Below are 21,602 nucleotides of genomic sequence, written 5' to 3' on the forward strand. Positions count from 1 at the left end.
TCAGTGTTCTTCTTCTGCACATCCTGCGGGATGGCTGCCTGCTGCCCAGCCTCAGAGACCCCACCAGTTTCCATCAGTTTGCCCTGATGATAAAATCATTGATTCTCTCAGAGCTGCCTCCATGATCCTAACAGCAGGCGGCGGTTTCCAAAGAGGCAGAGACGAGTTAACGCTGCCCTGTGTTTGTGTGACCTCATCAGACCTTCTTCATATTACAACCCAAACCTTTGCTCTCCCTCTGTAGCATCTTCATGGTTGCAGCCTGCGCGAAGTAAATCTGGCCCTGTAGCTTTAAGATAAGAGCCGGTGAAGCTCATCAGGACACTAAGATCACATAATCCAGTTTTACTCTGCTTTATCTACATTCTGCTCTCTTCTGCAGGTACCTGCACTTCAACAACATCGAGTCCTTGGAACCAGAGTCCTTCACTCATCTACCAAAGCTGGAGCGACTGTAAGTTCATCCTGCCTGAGCGTTCACCAAAAGCTTTTCCGAACGGTAATTTTAAGATCCGTGTAATAATAGAGCCACCGGTGCGACTGGATTTACTGTGACAGTTGATAGAAACCAGAAAGCAATAACTAGCATGATGTAGTTGGCGGGGAATGGAAGGAATGGCTTGGAAACAAAGAACGGAGAGGCTCGCGGAGCCCAGATCTGAATTTGAAGCAGACGGTACATGCCAGGAAGCGCTCGAACATCCTTCAGCTGAAGGAATGTGGACTGGAAGAGCGCTCAGACATTTCACTGATGTCAGAGGCTGCAGGACGGTTTCTGAGGAACGGCTGCAGGAAGTCGTGCAGGGTTGGTAGCACCGTCGCTCCCTGCATGTGTGTGCTGCAGGGTGTGCAGGGCTGTGTGCTAAGCCCCTCCCCCTCCACACACACACGGTTTCAGGACCTCGACTTTGGCTTTCACTATTTCTTCAGCAGTTTTGAGACAAATCAAGTGTGATTATTTTTGCCTGACCAGTTTTGACCATCAGTATTATGGGATACATCCCAGTTTAACTATCCTGCAGCAGTGCACTGCTTGTGCTGTGCACACTGTAAGCACCTTCTTACAGTGTAAACGCGGCGCGCACAGACGTGTGCCGACTTTCAGGCGTGACGAGCGATCGGCAGCAGGTGTCCTGATCTCTTTCACTGTTTATGAGCCAGCAGGGTTTCCACTCCTCCCAGTCTCCTGAGTAAAGGAGAGGAAGGACACCTGCTGCACGGGGAAAACACCTGAGGGTGGAATTCCCAGGCGCACACTCCGGTCATGGTTGGGAAATTTCTCTGCGGTCAAAGCATCGAGAGAGAGATGGAGAGCAGGATGGCGTTCCTGAGGGCGGGATGGAAAATTAATGTCATTTTGTGGTATTAAAAATGTGTTTGGCCCGAGACTCGTGTACACAGGAAAATGTTTTCATGCCTGCGTTTTAGTCATCATGCCTGCGTGAGTCATCATCTGGGAAAACAATCATATTTCTTCTCCCATCCCAAAAGATGCTATTAAAGGCAAATATGTCCTGTTATTAGTCGAGCAGATCGATTTTGGGACTGTGTGAGCCCTCAGAGTGTTTCCTCACTGAAACGACAGATTCCTGCTTGACGACTGTGATGTTTTTCTGCCTCTCTCAGGTTTCTGCACAACAACAGGATCACCCAGCTGGTGCCGGGAACTTTCTCTCATCTTCAGGCCATGAAGCGACTGTAAGTGGAAAAGACAGGCTCACAAACACATGCGAGACTCTGTGCTCACTATCAGACAGGCGTGTTTATCGGTTAGATGCCATGAAACCGCAGCGCGCTGTTCTCACGCTCGCCTGCAGCGCTCGGCCCTCCCACAGCTTTTCCTCCCGTTGAGCTGCAGCAGATCTGAGTCCATCTGAGACGTCGCTCATATAAATGACTCCATTTAAGAGAATACGAAGTCTTTAGAGTTTGTGCTTTTCTTTATTTTCTGTCGTGTCTCTCCGGCTCACGAGTAAGTGTTCATAATAAACACGTTTCTGTGAATCCTCCTGAGCCACAGGATCTACATGATGTCATTAGGAACAGACATGCTTACATGGTCGCACAGCCCCGCCTACCGCTCTGCATATTTTCCTGGGTAATAACGATGTCATCACAGCATGTTTGTGTGTCTCAGAGGACTCTGATTACCAAACAGAGACTTCCTGTTTGCTTTAGTTACCAAACAGCCTGCAGCTCTTTGATTCCAGACGTCACGTTGTGCCGCACGCCGTTTACAGCGCTGCCGCCATGTTGCTTTTGTGGAGCCAGAGGTGACCAGATGATGCAAGCAGACATGTATCTGTGTCCAAACAGTGAAACTGGAGCTGCTGTTAGTACAGCAGCGATGTTATTGGTCACATGACATCGTTAAAATGCTCCAACAGCACAGACACTGCTCAGAGGTCCTGTTAGCAGACAGCGAGCTGCTGCCACCTGTGTCACCAACCACCTGTCAGTCAAAGAGGCCACGCCCCCAGTTTGCAAACTTTAAGCCTTATTAAAATTTAAGCAGACTGACTCACTGCTGGAGCCCCTGCTGGATGCTAGAGGTACTGCAGCTGGCTCAGACATGAGCGGAGGAGTTTGGGTCTCAGTAATCATGATGCTGATGTAGAGCAAATAAACATACAGAGCTATGAGCAGGTGGAGGAGGCTCCACAACAATAACCAGGTTTCCTTTATTACTTATAAATGAGCCTCGGTCATTTGTGAAGTTTTAGATTCAAATAAATATTCGAGAGCCTCGTCCCTGAAAAACCTGTGCTCACGTCAGGAAGGGGGCGTGTCCAGTGTGAGGGAGGGTTTACTGCTTATCCAGACTGCGGGCTCCATCTATCCACACATGCCCACTTGTCTCTGTGTTTCTGTGTGTGCAGGCGACTGGATTCCAACTCCTTGAACTGTGACTGCGAGCTGCTTTGGCTGGCCGACCTGCTGAAGCAGTACGCCGAGTCGGGCAACGCTCAGGCTGCTGCCACCTGCGACTACCCGAGCCGCCTGCAGGGCAGATCGGTGGCGACGCTCACCGCTGAGGAGCTCAACTGCGGTACTGAGAACAGTTACAGAATGAGTTATAGAAACAGTCTCCCCCCATCACTGGCTATAAAGTGGAGAAGTTACAGCTGTTTAACAGCAGCTGGATGTGCAGCTTGCATTCCTGGTTTCCTGAACGTCTCCTCTCATCTCTGCTGGACAAAGGAAGCAGAAAGCTTCAAGACTTTGGAGCCTAACAGGAAGCACGTCGGAAGTCATGCGTTACACACATCCACTTATTTTTATAGCCAAACTCTGCAAACTCTCAGACAGCCCCCCCAGCCCCCCTCCCTGCAGGTAAGCTGAGACACACACAGGTGTATCCTCTCTTTGTGTCTGCAGCCCCCACTTCCATCCTTCACACACCACAAACAGTCTGAGGGCGAAGGGAGCTCAACGTGTCTGTGGGCCCTGCGTCAGACCACCAGCAGCTGCTGAGATGGGCTGGCTGATAGCTGTGTGTGTGTGTGTGTGTGTGTGTGTGTGTGTGTGTGTGTGTGTGTGTGTGTGTGTGGATGGAGGCCCACAGGAGGCCTTTGTCCTCATTGTGAGACACTTTAGTTTGAGAAGTGTTTAGTCTGGTGTGAAACCGTCATGTTAGTATTTTGCTTGTTTTTCTCATCAGTCGACACAAAAATTCATATTTTATTTAAAGTTGTTTCATCAGTTAACAAGTGAACTCTGTAAAGTTTCATTTCTGTGCAGCTGAGTGCCGTAAAACAAAAGAGAAGAAGAAAATCTGTTGAGCTCTGTCACAGAGAGGCTGCTTCAGCTCAGGTTGAACTGCTTTTCCTCGCTCGTCTGTGTCCTGATGTTCACCCGGTTTTATGAGCAGCTGTAAATCCCGCCGTCTCAGTTCTGCGTTTCCTGCGGCCATGGCTGCACGCTGAGCCGGCTGGCAGCTGCTTGTGTCTCCGCCACATTTAAACCTCAGCAGCTAATTCGATGGCCCCCAAACGTGCCCGGGCCTGCTTGGCGTGGCCCTGTCTGGAATGTCTGCCTGAAAACGCGGTGGAAGCCTTTCCACGCCCTCCTCCCACCCTGCACGGTGGGTGGAGGAGCTGTCAAAACAAAGCAGTGGCTGGAGGTGAAGTGCCATCTTCTCACACGAGCTGTTTCTGGTGGGGACACTCGCCTCCTGTTGGTGGAGATAAACAGGAGGGCGGTGTGAAGTGTGTGGAGGAGGGTTTCCAAAATAGTCTCCTTTATGACTTAAATAATGACCAAAATTGACGAAATGAATCCCCAAAACCAGCATATCTGTAACCATGAGGGTCGCCCCCTGGTGGTCTGTAAATAAAGTGCAGCTTTAAGGAACCTGGCTTCACTTTTCAGATCTGGACGTTCATATATCATCCCGCTTGTGTTTGGGAGCTTTGTGTCTGTTTGTGCTTCAAACTCAGCACAAAGTCTCCTACCAACCAAAAAACAGGAAAAAATGAGGCCCTAATATTGAACCCTGGGGGACTCCTCCACTGGTCTCCATGTGCAGCTGCTGAACGAGTCATTCTCCGCTCTGTGGGTCAGAATGACGATGATCTTTGAACAAAAAGCCTCATGAAGTTTGCATCGTCCCTGTCCGACCTCCCTCTGGATCTGGATTTTAGCCCTGATATTATTGAGCAGGTTCAAAAAGACGAGACAGACTCAGCAGAAGCTCGATTCAGTAGGCTAAGAAATACATATGAAGAGACGTGTGATGCTGTGTGCTTGCTTATACATTACATCGGTTTTCTGTCTGATCTTCTCCTGCAGAGGTTCCCAGGATCACGTCGGAGCCTCACGATGTGGACGTGACGTCGGGAAACACCGTCTACTTCACCTGTAGAGCCGAAGGCAACCCTAAACCACAGATTATCTGGCTCAGGAACAAGTAAGGCTAACGGGTGGGTGGGTTAACATCGAAACGCATCGCACGCATTTACGAGCTCTGGTTTTTATCGGTGCGTCTTCCTCGTAGCAATGCGCTAAACATGCGCGACGACAGCCGTCTGAACCTGCTGGAGGACGGGACGCTGATGATCCAGAACACCAGGGAGACGGATCAGGGAGTGTACCAGTGCATGGCCAAAAATGTGGCCGGAGAGGTCAAAACGTCCGAGGTCACGCTGCGATACTTCGGAGCTCCGTGTAAGTGTGCGCTCCCGAGCCCGTTCACTGTGACAGCCATAAAATACACGACATCCCACTGAGACGTTTAAAGACGGTGTTTGCACCAAGAGTTCCGAGGTCAGCAGGTCAGGTGTTACAGAAACATTCACAGCTACAAACTCTCAGCCACACATACAGTCTGATTTCATTAAGTTTCATTACTTATTACTAGTTACTTCCTGTCAACGCTCCAGACTAATTAAAGTTACTGTGGTTACCTGTTTGCGTATCATCTTCACACTGATGTCAGTGAAATGTAGGTGCCATGTTTTTTATGCACTCTATGCAGCTAAAGCTGTGGATGCAATGCATTATGGGATGCAGTCCTGTTTGCCTTTTTTCATTTCTGTTTATTCTTTCATGCATTTTATGGTCATGATTGATGTTGAGGCTGGTTTCTAAACGCTTTATGAAACATCAGTGAGTTTCACATCTGGTTACCAGAAGAATCAAAGATATCGTTTCACTTTTATCCCAGAACCAGTGTGAAAAACTTCAGTGCACTTCTGTATATGTGAGGGGCTTTTATTGTGAAAAGAAGCAAAAGGAAGAAGCCGTGTGTAGAATAACCAGGTTTCCTGTATGGATGTGGCAGCAACAGCAAGTCTGGAGTTCATGGCTGACTTATTTAACCTGCATCAGATTATCTGTCATGTTTCCATGACAACTGAAACTACAGCTAGCTAAACTGGTATTAAAGTTGCAAAGCTTTGGGAAAAGGCTGAAACCACATGAATGAGCTAAAATCTGAGCTGAAGGTCACGGCCAGCCTCTGGGAGCAGATGTTGTGCATTTCCTGTCTCTGTGTGGCTGTAAACCTCAGGTCCCCGGCTGTGTACACACTGCTCTGACTCCACTGTAATCACTGCCAAATAAGGACAGGGCACAGCTGCGTGCCGTGACAAACGGGGATGGTTTCAGAGTGGCATCATCGATCCCAGCACGAGCTGCCGCTTCACATCTTCAGATCTTTATTTTAGAAAAAGTGAGGTCACCACCGTTCCCATGTCTGCTCCTCCAGCACGGCCCAGTTTTGTGATCCAGCCCCAGAACACGGAGGTCCTGGTGGGGGAGAGCGTGACCCTGGAGTGCAGCGCCACGGGCCAGCCGCAGCCTCGGGTGTCCTGGACGAAGGGTGACCGGACGCCCCTGCCCAACGACGCCCGCATCACCATCACCCCCTCCGGAGGGCTCTACATCCAGAACGTGGAGCAGGCTGATGGAGGACAGTACACGTGCTTCGCCTCCAATAATGTTGATACCATACACGCTACGGCGCACATCATCGTACAAGGTAAATCAGAAGATCGATGAAAGGTGTGGGTGCTGTGTGCCTTTGTTGACCAATTAAAACATCATTTCCTGCTCTGCCTGTAGCGATCCCTCAGTTCACCGTCACGCCGCAGGACCAGCTAGCCCTGGAAGGCCACACGGTGGATTTCCCCTGCGAGGCGACCGGCTATCCTCAGCCGGTGATCGCCTGGACTCGAGGGGGCAGCCCGTTACCCTCGGACCGCCGTCACGTGACCCTGCCCTCCGGCACGCTGCGCATCACTCGGGTGGCAGCCCACGATGAGGGCCAGTACGAGTGCCAGGCAGTCAGCCCCGTGGGCACCACGCGCACCGCCGTGCAGCTCAGCATCCAGCAGAGAGGTGAGGAGGGGGGCGGAGCTTTAGGCTCTAAGAGCAGGTGGTGCATAGATGAAATATGGCTGCCAATCACAGGCTGTTTGTTTGTGTAGGTGGAGGGGAGGGTGGGAGTGGTGTGCAGCGTTTAAGTCACAGCTCATTGGAAGGTGTGTGTGTGTGTGTTCGTGTGCGTGTGTGTGTGTTTGTGTGTGTGCGTGTTCTGCAATGACAGGCCTGGCGTGGCACAGGAAAACACGGCAGCCTGTAATCCTGAGGTGACGCCATGTTTTTCCATGTTGTAATGCCTGTTAACACGCTGCAAAGTACTAGTTGCGTAATGGTTGCACACTGGAGCACTGTGTGAGCCCACAGCTGTTTCATGGAGAAGCCGACGTAGAGAGCGTGAAGTGACACGAGCGCGAATCATGAAAGCAACGGGAAAGTCCCAAGTTTATCCCGTAGGATCAAGCCGTGTACAGTTTTTAAACACGTTTTAAAACACATTCATGTTTTATTAGAATTAAGAATTAAGAATATCTGTTTGCAAAAATATATATTATAAATATAAAACATGAATATTGGAAAAGACCTGCAGTACTGTCAACGACCACCGGGGGAATGCCTGCAGAGGTGACCTGTAAAAATTAGACAACCTCAAATTCAGCCGTTAGCAGCACGCCGGCGAGTGTGGGTCGGGTGAACACGCACAGAGAGAGTTCTTCATTCTCAGGCACAAAGACTTTCAGGTGTTTAGATGTCGATGAGTCTTTGTGTTCGTGCTGCTCGCTCTGCACAGGAACCGCAGGGGGCGGGGTCAAGACTCTGACAGTGACGCAAGGGTTCAATCAGAAATCTGTTTGTATTTATGTAATATGACTGTCTGTGTGTGTGTGTGTGTGTGTTCTGTCTTGCTCTGAGCTTCACATTAAGCTGATTGATGCTCCTGTGTGTGAGCAGAGGGAAGCAGCAGCTCTGGTGAAGCACAAACACTGCGACAGTAAAATGTTTGATGTCGGCTGTGATTGATTACAAAATGTACTTCACATGTGGACCCTTTGCTGCCCGCTCATTAACTTGTGTGTGTGTGTGTGTGTGTTACTCATTCAGTGACGCCTGTTTTCACGAATGCCCCGAGGGACCTGACGGTGGAGTCCGGGCAGGACGTGCAGATTCCCTGCAGCGCTCAGGGCCAGCCGCAGCCGGTCCTCACCTGGAACAAGGTGAGCGGGTAAAGAGGCGACCTCAGTGCAGGTGCAGAGGTCAGGAGGTCAGGTCAATCAGACCGAGAGGGTCCTAACGCTCAAACCAGACGCTGAGAGCCTTTGTAAAACTCAGACGTCTGTGTCCTTACACAAGCATGCACCGAGGGCTTAGTTCAGGCACCAGCTCTCAGCACCGTGACCTCTGACCTCTGTCTGTCTCTCAGGATGGCGTTCAGGTGACAGAAAGTGGAAAGTTCCACATCAGCCCCGATGGTTACCTGGAAGTGAAGGACGTGGGCACGGCTGATGCTGGACGCTACGAGTGTGTCGCACGCAACCCCATCGGCTACCAGGTGGCTAGCATGGTGCTAACTGTGACAGGTAAGCAGTGATATCAGAGCGCCGCCGGGACCAAAGGTCTGTGGCGCTGCTCGGTGTGTGTGATCTGCTGCTCAGCCGATGTAGCCGCGCTGTCGGGTCTCGGAGTGTGTTGCTGTTTCCTGCTGAGACTTTTGGAGGTCAGCGCTCTGCAACCGAACCTTAAACTGCATCAGCTGCTGGATGTTTTCAGTGGCACACGAAGACGAAGGAGCGCCAGAAATCACTCAGGAGGGAAGAGCTCACAGGATTTCAGTGAACTAAAGAACACCGGTGAACTGGAGCTGCTTACGGCCGTTACTTAAATGTATGAAAGATGGACACGACTTCCTGTTGGGTTTAGACCGCAGTCTGCCTCACGGCCTTACTCGGATATACCTCCGTACTTTTATTTTGTGGCTCTACTGGAGCAGCTCTGCACGATTCATTGTTTTTATCTCATAACAGGCCTTTGTGCAACTTTGTGCATCACTGTGGGGGAGGTGGGCGGGGCTTGTGTTAGGGATGACACCAACCTCTTTATTGAAAACTCTGGTTCTGTTTGAGATGTAAACCCTGGCCGAGCTCTGCTCGTGCTTGCTGATGTTCCACCTGTGTGTCTCTACAGTGCCCGCCATCAGCAGGGAGGGCGACACCTTCGTCAGCACGTCCATAGAGCAGGCCATCCGTACTGTGGACAGCGCCATCGAGTCGACGAGGAGGCGTCTCTTTGACGGGTAGGATATGACAAACACGCGATATGAGACTCTGACCCTCACGACGGCCTCGAGGATAAAAACCTGGAAGGCTCTGAAGTGTCTCCATTTTCCTACGCCACCACGTGTGTCCCTCTTCCCTGAGCCTGATCTTCATCTTGTCGTTATTGCTGCAGTGCATCATGGGATTGAGTGTAATGGTGAGACGTATGATGGGTCAGGATGAGAACATGTGTACCGGTGAGGTGTCCTGGGGTCATGTGACCAGGTTAGGAAGTCCTGCTCGCCAACAGCGCTGGCGTTGACGGCGGCGGTGTGATCGTGGCTGCAGCACCTCGCTGAGTTTCAACAGCCCGAGGCTCAGTGCAAGTTTAGAATAGCTGTGCTGAAAACCACCGAGCTGATGTTTGGGAGGAAGCAGGAACGACAAAGAGTGAAATGATGGCGGCGACTCAGCTGCGCAGTGACTCAGACGCTGCTGCGTGTTTAAACTCTCCGACCTGCACTGGAGAAATTCCCGCCTGATGTTCTAGTCCTCGAGCTCTAACGGAAAATCCCCAAAGACCGGAGCAATCTTTCCTCCTGCTTTTGTTTAACCTGTCTTTGTCTCTTACTTCCACACTTACTGTCTCTGTGATCTGTCATATTTATTGTTCCCTCTCCTCCCTCGCCCTGCAGTCAGCCTCGCACCCCCGGGGAGTTGCTGGCTCTCTTCCGGTATCCGCGGGACCCCTACACCGTGGAGCAGGCGCGGGCCGGAGAGATCTTCGAGCAGACGCTGCTGCTCATCCAGAACCACGTCAACCAGGGTCTCATGGTGGACACCAACGGCACCGGTGAGCAGATTCAGACTCGACACGCTGCTGAAAATGCAAAACCACACCCTCGTGAACACTGAGCGCGCTCGCTGATCGGTTTAAACTGATCGGTCATCTCTGCTGTGCTGATATTTTGGGCACATATGCAGTTTCAGACTTTGCAGAATGAAGCTGCTGTTCAGTAAACAGCTTCCACACAGTTTCCTGAGTGGAGTCTTGTGGTGCCAATAATTTAATTCTGTCTATGAATCTCTCGTTGCTGTGCACGCCTCCATCCGTGCGCCATTTTCTCCTCAGCGACAGCCGAGGGACGGACACGTGACCACGGCCCGCTGACGAGGAGCCGTAAACACTTTTATTAGTCCTCGGTTGGCCGCAGCGCCTCACCTACGTGGTTTGTGTTCACACTGGGTCAATTATACCTGCGCGTGGGGGGAGCACGGGGGGATTTTGATGTTTATGTGCAAAAGCATGTGGGGGGGTTGTTTTAGTTTCTGGCTCATGAAGCAGTCGTTGTTCTGGGGGGTTAATTTTAACAGCACGAAGGTCAGCTGATCTACATTTCACCATCAGTGTGACGGGAAATCGAGTTTTTCTTAGTTTTGAAATTAAATTTCTGGCTTTAATTCTCCTGAATCTGCAAGTTCTTCTAAAAAGTTTTGTTCATTTTTTTGTCATATTGAAATGTGTCAGTGTTTCCCTCATAAATCTGCAGTTTTCTCTTTGCAAGATTTTTATTTTAGTTAATTTTTTCACCATTTTTTCACTTCCTGTTTTTGCTCTTTGGGATATTTTCATCCTTGAAATGATAACAAAGGCTGAGTGTAGTTGACGCCTCATGTGGTGTAAATGTAGTGAGACCAATAGTGACAGTTTCAGGTTCACGGGGAAACGCAGGAACAGCGATGAACACAACAGACGGCGAGTTTGAACAAACGTTCGTGGAGGGAAACGCCGGCTCCCACGTTCTCCTTTTAACTCCCCAGTAAACAAACACGCAGCAGTGATGTGTGGGAACGTTCACACAGGAAGTCTCACCTCACACACGCTTGACACTTGCTGTCATGCATAAGTGCAACGCTGCACTGCTAACACACCTGAATGTGCTGTGCTCTCATTTCAAAGCTGATGGAGGGCGCCCTGTGGCCTCTGTGGGAGGGGCTCCAGGGCCTGATCCTGTGGATTACCTGATGAATGTGAGCAGGTCTCTAACCCGCGGCGTCTCCAGGAGGCGCTGTGGGCTGAAGCTGGAAGTGATAGACTGTATATAAAAGATGGCCATATCCACCGTGACATCTTAGGCTTTGGTTTGGGAGGTGTTGGCGTTAACAGAGGGGGCGGGGCCGAGTGTAGTAGCCGGGCTGCTATGATTACTCTGTGATGGACGTCTAAGCGTGTGTTTCCTTTCCGCAGCGTTTCGCTACAACGACCTGGTGTCCCCCCGCTTCCTGGACATGATCGCCAACCTGTCCGGCTGCACGGCCCACCGCCGCATCAACAACTGCTCGGACATTTGTTTCCACCAGAAGTACCGCAGCCACGACGGCACCTGCAACAACCTGCAGCACCCGATGTGGGGCGCCTCGCTCACCGCCTTCGAGCGGCTGCTGAAGTCCGTCTACGATAACGGTTTCAACCTTCCGCGAGGCGCCACCGACCGCGTCCATAACGGCTACAAGCTGCCGCTGCCGAGGCTGGTGTCCACCACCATGATCGGATCGGAGACCATCACCCCCGACGACCGCTACACGCACATGCTGATGCAGTGGGGTCAGTTCCTGGACCACGACCTGGACTCCACGGTGGTGGCTCTGAGCCAGTCCCGGTTCTCCGACGGCCAGCTGTGCGCTCAGGTGTGCACCAACGACCCGCCCTGCTTCCCCATCCAGTTCCCGCCCAACGACCAGCGGCAGCTGCGGAGCGGCGCCCGCTGCATGTTCTTCGTCCGGTCCAGCCCGGTGTGCGGCAGCGGGATGACGTCTCTGCTGATGAACAGCGTTTACCCGAGAGAGCAAATCAACCAGCTGACCTCCTACATCGACGCCTCCAACGTCTACGGCAGCTCGCGGCACGAATCGGAGGAAGTCCGCGACTTGGCGAGCCAGAGGGGTCTCCTGCGGCAGGGCATCATACAGCGGACGGGCAAGCCGCTCCTGCCGTTCGCCAGCGGGCCGCCAACCGAGTGCATGAGGGACGAGAACGAGAGTCCCATTCCGTGCTTCCTCGCCGGAGACCACCGAGCCAACGAGCAGCTGGGTTTGACCGCCATGCACACCGCGTGGTTCAGGGAGCACAACCGCATCGCTACAGAGCTGCTGAGGCTGAACCCCCACTGGGACGGGGACACCATCTACCACGAGGCCCGGAAGATCGTCGGCGCCCAGATGCAGCACATCACCTACAGCCACTGGCTGCCCAAGGTAACGGCTCCGAGCTGATGGCGCCCGCGCTGCTCAGCTGATCATCAGGTGAGCTCAGGGTTAGCATGAGTGTGACAGCCCGGGACACAGAGAGAGGGAGGGGCTCACTTCATTCAGCTGTTTAATGTAAAAGTTGCAGCCAATGAAACGCTTCTCTGATGATGTCACAGCAGGCAGACTAACCCTCCTCTTCTCTCAGATCTTAGGTGAGGTTGGCATGAAGATGATGGGGCCGTACGGGGGCTACGACCCCAACGTGAACGCCGGCGTCTTCAACGCGTTTGCCACCGCCGCGTTCCGCTTTGGCCACACCCTCATCAACCCGATCCTGTACAGGTTAGATGAGGACTTCCAGCCGATCCCGCAGGGCCACATCTCGCTGCACCGGGCCTTCTTCTCGCCATTCCGCATCGTGAACGAGGGTGGCATCGACCCGCTGCTTCGCGGGCTCTTCGGCGTCGCCGGTAAAATGCGTGTCACCACGCAGCTTCTGAACACCGAGCTGACGGAGCGGTTGTTCTCCATGGCCCACGCCGTGGCTCTGGACCTGGCCGCCATGAATATACAGCGAGGGAGGGACCACGGCATCCCGCCGTATAACGACTACAGGACCTTCTGTAACCTGACGTCTGCTCGGACCTTTGATGACCTAAAGAACGAGATTAAGAATCCGTCGGTCAGAGAGAAGCTGCAGAGGTGGGCGTGGCCTCAGACAGGCTCAGTGTGACTCGCCAGAGTTATGGTATGAGCTCAGCGTGTTTCTATTTCCTCGTGTTGCAGGCTGTACGGCACGCCTCTGAACATCGACCTGTTCCCCGCCCTCATGGCTGAAGATCTGGTCCCCGGCAGCCGGCTGGGCCCCACCCTCATGTGTCTCCTCACCACTCAGTTCAAACGCGTGCGTGACGGCGACAGGTAGGTCAACCTTTCAGTACCGAACTGTCGCCGAGCGTCACGTGACCGCAACAAATGAATCCTATTTCTCTCCTTCCTGCCGTGTTCAGGTTCTGGTACGAGAACCCCGGCGTGTTCACGCCTGCCCAGCTGACCCAGCTGAAGCAGGCGTCCCTCGCCCAGGTGCTGTGCGATAACGGCGACAACATCACGCGCGTACAGCGCGACGTGTTCAGGGTGGCCGAGCTGCCTCACGGCTACATCAGCTGTGACGACGTCCCTCAGATCGACCTGCGCATGTGGCAGGACTGCTGCGAAGGTAAGAGTCAGCAAACGCTCGCTTTATTCTTCAGTTTACTCGACAGCTCAGATCACGACGACCAGGATACCTTAGCAGACGTTTGTTGTTTTCAAAACACAAACATTTATTTTAAGCTTGAATAAATTAAACTCCACTAAATAAATCACTGGTTGAATATTAGCATTCGAGTGTATCCCAGATGTGTTGAACAGCTGCAGCCCTGAGCAAGCGCAGAACAACAAATAGAACAGCCTGCAGACCCGTGAGGGCGAGAGGAGCTTTCAGGACGTTGTTTGGTTTTGGTTGTTTTTCTGATCTTCGCTGAGACAAAGTGGCTCTGTGGTCACAGAGGTCGCTGTCTCTGCTTCAACCTTTTAAAGTTTATTTTTGGCCCGTAGTGTGAATTTGTTGCACAAATCTGATCCCAGTTTTATTATTTTATACTGGTGCATGAAAACAAACCTCCATTATTAAAAAGAGGCTTTTATTGCGGTTGGAGTGATCTCAGTGTTTGATGTAAAGGTTTAGTCAGGAGTTTAATCACAGGATGGAAACATGTTTTCTTCTTTAAAGAGGAAGCAGACGCTGGTGATGAGTCTGCTCTCTGACTGCAGCCTCTTACATACTGCACATATTCACTGTATGAGGAGAGCAGAAACAATAAACAGAGAATATAACTGCGTTTGCTAACAGTGACACGTGTGTGTTCGCTTTTATGTGTCGGCACAAGAGAGGAAGTGTTGTTCTTCTCGTCTTCTACACGCAGTCTGTGAATCAACCGCAGCTGAGATTTGAGCGTTTACATAAAGACCACAGCTTCCAGGCTCGTAAACCTGGAAGCTGCGTCACTGTGACAGTGGAGAAGGGTTTGTCAGTTTTTTCATCCTCCAGGATGACAAAAGCGGGATCGTTAGGGGGGTCGCGGTCTTCTCCCTCACAGCTCGATAAATGGGTGAGTCGTCTGCATAGCAGAGAGTCTAAAGGAGCCGATACAGTGCAAGACGAAGCACGTCAGAGAAGATTTAAACAACTCGCGCTAAGAGATGAGGGTACCGTGTGCTCCTGTGGTTCATTCCAGCACTTCAGCCTAAAAGCACTGCAGTCAGGTCATAAACGGTCCTTCTGTTGGCCTCAGCGACTCTGTTTTCTTCTTCTATTGATTTTCAGTGTGTTGTGTTTAACCCACCAGACTGCAGAACTAAGGGCCAGTTCAACGCCCTGTCGTACCACTTCAGGGGACGCCGGTCAGCTGAGCACAGCTACAAAGAGTACAAACCTGCCAGCAGCTCCCAGGAGAACAGGTAACAACACCTGTAAACTTAAACTGCTCCAACAGCACAGACGTTGTCCAGAGGTCCAGTTCAGGGACTCTGGTTACCCGAGTCCAGCAGACAGCTAGCAGGCCACGCCCCTAATCATGCAAACCTTCAGGAAGTATCCATGGAGACCAACCAGTTTGTGTATCAGGCTGTAAACATGTTTATATGTGCTGTAAAGTTTGAACATGGCTGACTCACTGCTGCCTCCTGTGTAATCTTACAGCGTTCCCTCGGTGTCAGCGGTCCTGGAGCGTGGGAAAGTCTGGCATCAGTTTTTAGGCCAGAAAATTCTTGTTTTACAGCAAAAATAAAAACACTTGTAGGCCTCAGAAACCTGCGACATACACTTACAGATGTGTGAGTCAGGTGACCTGCGATGTGGCGAGGAATGCTGTCCTGACAATACCTCGATAACAGATATTTGAGGTGTAGAATAAGTAAAACACTCATTTGTGCATCTTTGTCCTGTAAACTGTTAACTGTGAACATCTTCAGTCATTTGGTTTGTGTGTGTGTGTGCAGCTCAGTGGAGGAGACCCCGGGCAGTCTGGGAAATGTCTCTGCGACTTCCAGGAAGAGCACTGAGCCCTCCATCAACGACTTCCAGGATTTTGTCTCCGACATGCAGAAGACCATCACCAGCTTACGAAAGCAGGTGTGTCTGCATCCACAGACAGATGTTTGCAGCTGTTCTTTATCCTTTAAATCCAGATGGTGATGTTTGTGATCAAAGTGTCTGAAACTTCTAACCATCTTAAAAACATTGCCATGTCTCACTGCTCAGAGCACAGTTAATTCCTCAAGAAGGGGTCGGCGTGCCGAGGTCGGTGTGCTGGCTCCGCCCTCTGGTCAGCTGCAGGTGTCAGTGTGTTTGGGGAGGTGAGGTGTGTGTTCTGACTTTTAAAATGTGTTGTTCTCATGTTTCTGCAGATTAAAAGACTTGAAGCCCGTTTGAGCACCACTGACTGCACTGACAGCGAAGGCCGCGAGCGAGCGGACGGCGAGCGGTGGAAAAAGGACCCGTGCGCCACATGTGAATGCAGAGTGAGTGTAGCGGGCAGGGCTGTGGGTTAACACGTGAACACGTCCTCTGTCAGACGCCGTTTAAATGTTTCTGTGAGTCTGGAAGCGTCTCGTCTCTTCGAGCAGATCTTGGCATCATGTTCAGTTTTCGTGTCTGACTGTGTTGCTGCTGGCGATGGCGCTCCGGTGTCAGACCTTCCCACCTCCTGCAGGCCTGGCCTCCACGCCGCTGTGTTGCCATCTTTCGCTCTCCTCTTCCACACCTCTCTGCATTCAGAGGGATGTTTGCAGTAATTGAGCTTGGCAGGCAGAAGCAGACGAGGAAGACAGTCTGCGAGCAAACAGAGCAGTCTGTGGTCGTCACGCACGACGACACAGCGAGCATGACGGGCAGGTCAGTCCCAGGTCAGGTGGTCCTGGTGGCAGGAGGCGGAGTGACCGGCTGAGGGTCACATGGTGTTATTGTCACATGCAAACAAACAGAACCCAAAATCAAACCTGGGTTTGAACGCGATCATGTCTACCTGCCCTGGTTTGCAGCCGTGTGATTGGCTGTTGATCACGTGAGCTAAATGATGTCAGTTCTTATTGAACAGTTTAAGTTTTCTTTCCCGTTTTGGTGTTTTTGGCGTCTTTTCTGTCAGTTTCGCCTCAGATCTCACACGTAACGACGTCATGACTTGTCGCCCTTGTTGTGTTTTCCCGCCCCGACAGGACGCCCAGGTGACCTGCTTCGTGGAGTCCTGCCCAGCAACCAAGTGCAAACGGCCCGTCAAGCTAAAAGGCAGCTGCTGCCCGGTGTGCCTCGAGCAGCTGACGGCGCCCGCCCGCCGCCCGTAACGACCCTCAGGACTCCCGCAAACACGCCCTCTGGCGTCTGAACGTCACACGCTCGCAATCAGACGCACGGAGAGGACATGAGACTCGTGAAATTGCGCGGCTCCACCACCGCCAACAACCTCGACAGACCCAACAGCCTCGTCTCAGTTTTTCGTTTTCTTGACCCAGGGAGGGATTTTATTTTGTTTCCTGTTTGTTGCACCCAGCGGCGCGAGGCTCGCTTCGAAATCCTCCGGCGACGAGCCGCTGTCACTACGTGGATTTATTTCTGACCCGCCGGATGGACGAACGGGCGTGAGATGGGCCGGCCTCTCCTTCCTCCCTGCGCCGAGGCTCCCGAAGAGCCGCGACCAGCCGCCGTTTGCCGTCCTGCTCCTCCCGCTCGACGATAAATCGCAGGACAGGGAAGTAGATGGAAAGGCGGTCGCCATTTTCTTGTCTCACACAATATTCTCAGGTTAGAGATGCCGAAAACTGGTGCTATCCCCCGATTTTATCACAGTTTAATCACTAAACCTTCAAAGTATTTTGTTGTATATGCAAAGCAGCCTATATACACTCAGTATGTCCTTAATGCTACATCACAGTTGAGACGACTGTTGTACTTATGAGTAGAGTTACTGCATCTTTAACCCGCGGTGCTTTTTATCATGTTATTCTCTTCTTTTCCCTTTTTGTATAAATTGTTGCATATGAAGAAAATGTGAAGCCCTACAAAAATGTTTGTAATGCAAAAGAAATGTCTACTGATCTCTGCTCGTCGGTCCACTGACGACTCCCTCGCTGTGTGTGCCGGACACTCGGCCGGCTCTCGCTCCGGCGCCTTTGAAAGAAACCCTGTTTGTACCACTGTGTTCACGTGCCGCGGACTTTATTCCAGTATTTTCCTCAGTGTTTTAAAGCCAAAAGTATGATTTTATGAGTTTATGTTTGAATGTTGTCCTGGTTCAGTATTCTCACTTTGACCTGCTCATGTTCGGACCGGTGCTTCTGCAGTCGTGGGAAGATGAGCTCAGTAATTTCAATGAAACAAATATTTGACTGGATCTGAACAAGTTTTAGCACAAAGGCTTAAAGCCAAACAAACCAGCGTCTGTTTATTAAGTAGCTGAAACGTTGCTTACCTGCCAGAAACACTCAGCCACAGTCGTGTGCGCTAATATCAAATATAAACAATTCGATTCTCATCAGGTGTCTGAATGAGGTTAACACAACCTGTTATCATCTATCCTGCAGACGCTAATGCAAAATGCAGAAACAACGTGATAAACCGAGTCCACTCTTAATGCTTCTGCAGGAGTCAGCGTCAGCGTGGAGCTGCCAATCAGATGCATTGATTAATTAATCATCATCATCGTCATCATCACCAGCGCCTCTATAAAAGCAGGAGCTGTGTCAGTTTGCAGGTCTGGATCTTCACAGCAGTGGACGTCCTAGAAAATTCACCGTGAGGTCAGACCCAAGAGTTCCGGCTCAAACTCAGCTAGCATGTGAAAGGTTAAAGGTCACGACAAGCAGAAGAAGACAGAACAAGCATGGGTCGTTTGGAAGCTGAACAGAGGGCAGATGTTTGTCCACCAACCTAACAGCTGGACCATGAACTCCAAAGATGCTGAAACCTCACAGTGGAGAGACCGACTGAGGCGGTCACACAGGAAACTTCCAGTGCTCCTCCATGAATCACAGGCTGGACTCGCATACACGCCGTCTGCATGAATAATGAATTAATGTGTCGCTTATTCCAGGTCGTATTTACCTAATTTTACAGACTTTATTTTGCCCTGATATGTAAAACAGAGAAACTTTTCTTTCTCTTGATTACAGTTATAAAGCTGCACATTTAAAGGTAACACTGAGGGTCAGCGTGACAAACAATGAACAGCTGAAATATAACAGAAATGGCTGCTGTCCATAACAGACTTAATGCTCTAATAAGTAGCAGAAATATTGCTGCCAGTTTGTGCATTTATGGACAGTTTGGCTAAAAGTTGTTTAGATCCAGTTTAAAAGAATAAAGTGAGAGGTGCTGGGGGGGCGGGGTCACAGCCTGCGGCTCCGCTGGCGCCGACGACACCGTTGGAGGACTGCGAGCAGCTCTGCTCTGCAGCTCTCTCGGTCCAAGGACACGCTTGCATTCCTTTGTCCAGCAGCCCCCCCCCCCCCCCCCCGTTGGGTGTTTATATAGGTTAGGAATGCTCTGAGATATGGAGGATGACGCCATGTAGCCGAGCATGTGTGGCGCGGGCCTCTGACCCTCATTCCTTCATAATTGAAGCCATATGAGAGAGGAAGTGATGTTGGGGGAGGGGCGCTCAGGGTCGGGGGGGCTGTTTGTCAGACCGATTTACCGCCTTTCACACGTACTGTACTCCTCGTACTCTCCGTGCACTGACTCGCTCCGTGCGACACAATTCCCGATCTCGTCTTCCTGTTTTCCTCCGATTGTGTCGGAGCGTGTGCAGTTTTCCTTTCCTGTGTTTTCTTCTTCAGTGGTAACATCCTGCGAGCTGAGGGGCTGATCGGTGACAGTAAAGATGTCAGAGCACCAACAGTCACACTGGTAAACAGTATCACCTCATACTGGACGAACTGTGTTTACAGTGGTGCCTCCTTCTCCTGCAGCACCATGTTACTGTGTGTTCGTGTCCCCGTGTCTCGGTCACAGCTACTAGCTTTGGCTCGCGCCCCGAAGCTCTGTGAGCTCTTTGCGTTACCCGTCTGTGTGTGTTGATAGATGTGTGTATTTGTGAGTCCCTCTTTTTATTTCCCCTTGAAAAGGTTCCCAGTGTCAGTGGAGCGCACTGCCCTACAGTACTGAACATGTGTTACCTACACTGTCCTAACCAGTGGTCATTGTGGACAACCTAGTGCCTGTCATGACAGTTGTATTGTACCTTTGCCAAAGAATGGTTTGCACTGTAATGTATGCCTCTCAACAGTAATAATAAATAAAAAAGCCACATTTGAATTACAGTCACATGTTGGTGCCTGTTCTTTGTCAGCTCATCATTAATGAGAGGACTTTTTTATTTGCTCATCACAAAATGACTTTTGTTTCACTGAACATGACTCGTCTGATTTAGTGTTCTGGTTTAAAGCAGATACTTGATCAGGTCCAAACTACAGAGCCTACAAGTTTGCATTTGACTCTGATTACTCTCAAGTTCCTGCACTTCCTGTTTGGTTTGTTAGTTGGTCTGTCAGTCATGACTGGATGGGTCCCATTACAGTTTTAGACCCATCCATCCCACTTATCCTTGGGGGGGGCTGAAACCTATCTCAGGACGAGACGATGTGTCCGCAGACATCGACTATCAGTACGGTGAGTCCACCTCCGTCCATACCTGTGAATATTTAGCCTTTTAGGAACTTTTTGAAATTCATCTTGACCACGACTCTCACGTGCAACAGGAACTCTGCAGATCTGTCCTCACATAAACTTCCTGCTGAGGTTAAACTGTCATCTGCATATAAAATGAAACCTGTCAGTAGATTTGGGGCTAACAGTAGTTAACCCTTTAGTGTAGTACCCACCTGGTCTAATCTCAGAATCATCGATGACCATCAGTTTTTCATTTGTCCTCTTCTAACTGCTGAAGTGCATTTCACTCTTTGAAATCAATCTGCTTTTGGAAACTGTGACCAGCAGACAAAACAGGAAGTCTTGGCTGAGATATCTGCTGCTACAGCAGACGCTCCAGAGCGGACCCAGCAATTCTTTGCCCCAACAGCCACATGAAAAACTGGGACTGTTGTGGAGGGTCGCACCAATAAGCTCATAAAGGGCTGAAAGTGGAGCTGAGCTGAGTTCAGTTTATTGGTGTGACTCTCCAAATGTGAACATCATCTCCTACCCAGGCTCCAGAGTCAACGGCCAATTCATGCAGCAGATGGAAGAGGACGTCTCGGCCCAAACATCTGATCGTCTCTGAAAACTCGTCTGCAGGTTAAAAGGCCTCAGTCACGCAGGCCTGCATGTTTCATGCAAACATGGAAACTGCAGTAATCTGCAAACATCCTAAAACCTCACAGGAGCTGTTCTGCTCTTTGCTACCTTCAGGCTCCGGTTCAGTAAATAACCTTCTAACCTGTGCTCCACTGTGTCAGGTTAATCAGACCCATCCTTTGCTGCAGTCGCTCACCTCAGCAGGGACACCGCCTACTCTGTGTTGCTAACAGTTGCTCCACCTGTTGCTACCGTTCACCGTGTCACTGACCTTCAGTGATCGCTGGTCGCTCTGGCAGCTCTGTGGATGAGAGCAAATCAGTAACACACCTGCAAACATGAAGGCGACAAGACTGAGCATGCTGTGCCTTTAAACATTAGCATGTTAGCACACTAACTGCCAGCTTTTGCCAAGAGCAACAACAGCATCTAAACTATGTGCAGACAAGCAGAAAGCAGCTGTGAGGGATGTTTGCAAGGTGAGTAATATTAGCAGCTTCAGACTGCTGGCCACATGTGGGTTGAAGTAAATGAACTCTGCTCTGGGAGTTGTCTCGTTGAACTCTACGCCTGGTCTTCCACGCTTCTCCCCACAGACTCGGCTCTGGCAGCCGGACCGGAGTGGACAGAGCCTCTGGAAGGAAAACCGGACAGGGAAATGAGGTTTCCAGTGCTGCACAGATAAAAGAGCCTCAATCTTTGGCAGGAAAACACATTATCGCCCTGACAACAAGGGACCTGGCTCACTTGGAGATCCAAACAGGAATACACACATGGACTGTGTCTGGTTGTTTCCTTGTCTGCTGCAGAGTTTAACATGAAAGCCAAAGGTCCAGACTGAGCGATTCAGAGAGAGGTGGAAAATCTGATTATGTAAGTGTTGTGGACGGGCTAGATTAGACCAGCACGTCTCACACACACACTCAGCAAAGCAATGCAGACCTACAAAA

At 50.9% G+C, this 21,602-nt stretch overlaps 1 protein-coding gene across 2 annotated transcripts in view; it reads left to right on the top strand.

Moving 5' to 3' along the window:
• pxdn (peroxidasin) overlaps positions 1 to 19,679 on the top strand; it is a 35,388-nt gene extending 15,709 nt beyond the window's left edge. For both annotated transcript variants that reach the window (XM_085392121.1, XM_085392122.1), the window contains 19 exons: positions 383 to 454; positions 1,627 to 1,698; positions 2,880 to 3,049; positions 4,792 to 4,909; positions 4,997 to 5,166; positions 6,209 to 6,481; positions 6,565 to 6,840; positions 7,924 to 8,036; positions 8,243 to 8,399; positions 9,004 to 9,112; positions 9,770 to 9,927; positions 11,323 to 12,329; positions 12,529 to 13,025; positions 13,110 to 13,244; positions 13,334 to 13,542; positions 14,714 to 14,825; positions 15,366 to 15,498; positions 15,774 to 15,887; positions 16,581 to 19,679. In XM_085392121.1, coding sequence (XP_085248247.1) covers positions 383 to 454; positions 1,627 to 1,698; positions 2,880 to 3,049; positions 4,792 to 4,909; positions 4,997 to 5,166; positions 6,209 to 6,481; positions 6,565 to 6,840; positions 7,924 to 8,036; positions 8,243 to 8,399; positions 9,004 to 9,112; positions 9,770 to 9,927; positions 11,323 to 12,329; positions 12,529 to 13,025; positions 13,110 to 13,244; positions 13,334 to 13,542; positions 14,714 to 14,825; positions 15,366 to 15,498; positions 15,774 to 15,887; positions 16,581 to 16,706 — 4,021 coding nt within the window. In that variant the 3' untranslated portion in view covers positions 16,707 to 19,679. The remainder of the gene's footprint in view (positions 1 to 382; positions 455 to 1,626; positions 1,699 to 2,879; positions 3,050 to 4,791; positions 4,910 to 4,996; positions 5,167 to 6,208; positions 6,482 to 6,564; positions 6,841 to 7,923; positions 8,037 to 8,242; positions 8,400 to 9,003; positions 9,113 to 9,769; positions 9,928 to 11,322; positions 12,330 to 12,528; positions 13,026 to 13,109; positions 13,245 to 13,333; positions 13,543 to 14,713; positions 14,826 to 15,365; positions 15,499 to 15,773; positions 15,888 to 16,580) is intronic.
• The last annotated feature ends 1,923 nt before the right edge of the window (positions 19,680 to 21,602 follow it).

This window comes from Rhamphochromis longiceps, linkage group LG19 (assembly GCF_057381845.1).
Source record: "Rhamphochromis longiceps isolate RC_006_pf linkage group LG19, R_longiceps_female_GT1.1, whole genome shotgun sequence".
In the NCBI taxonomy this organism is placed as follows: domain Eukaryota; kingdom Metazoa; phylum Chordata; class Actinopteri; order Cichliformes; family Cichlidae; genus Rhamphochromis; species Rhamphochromis longiceps.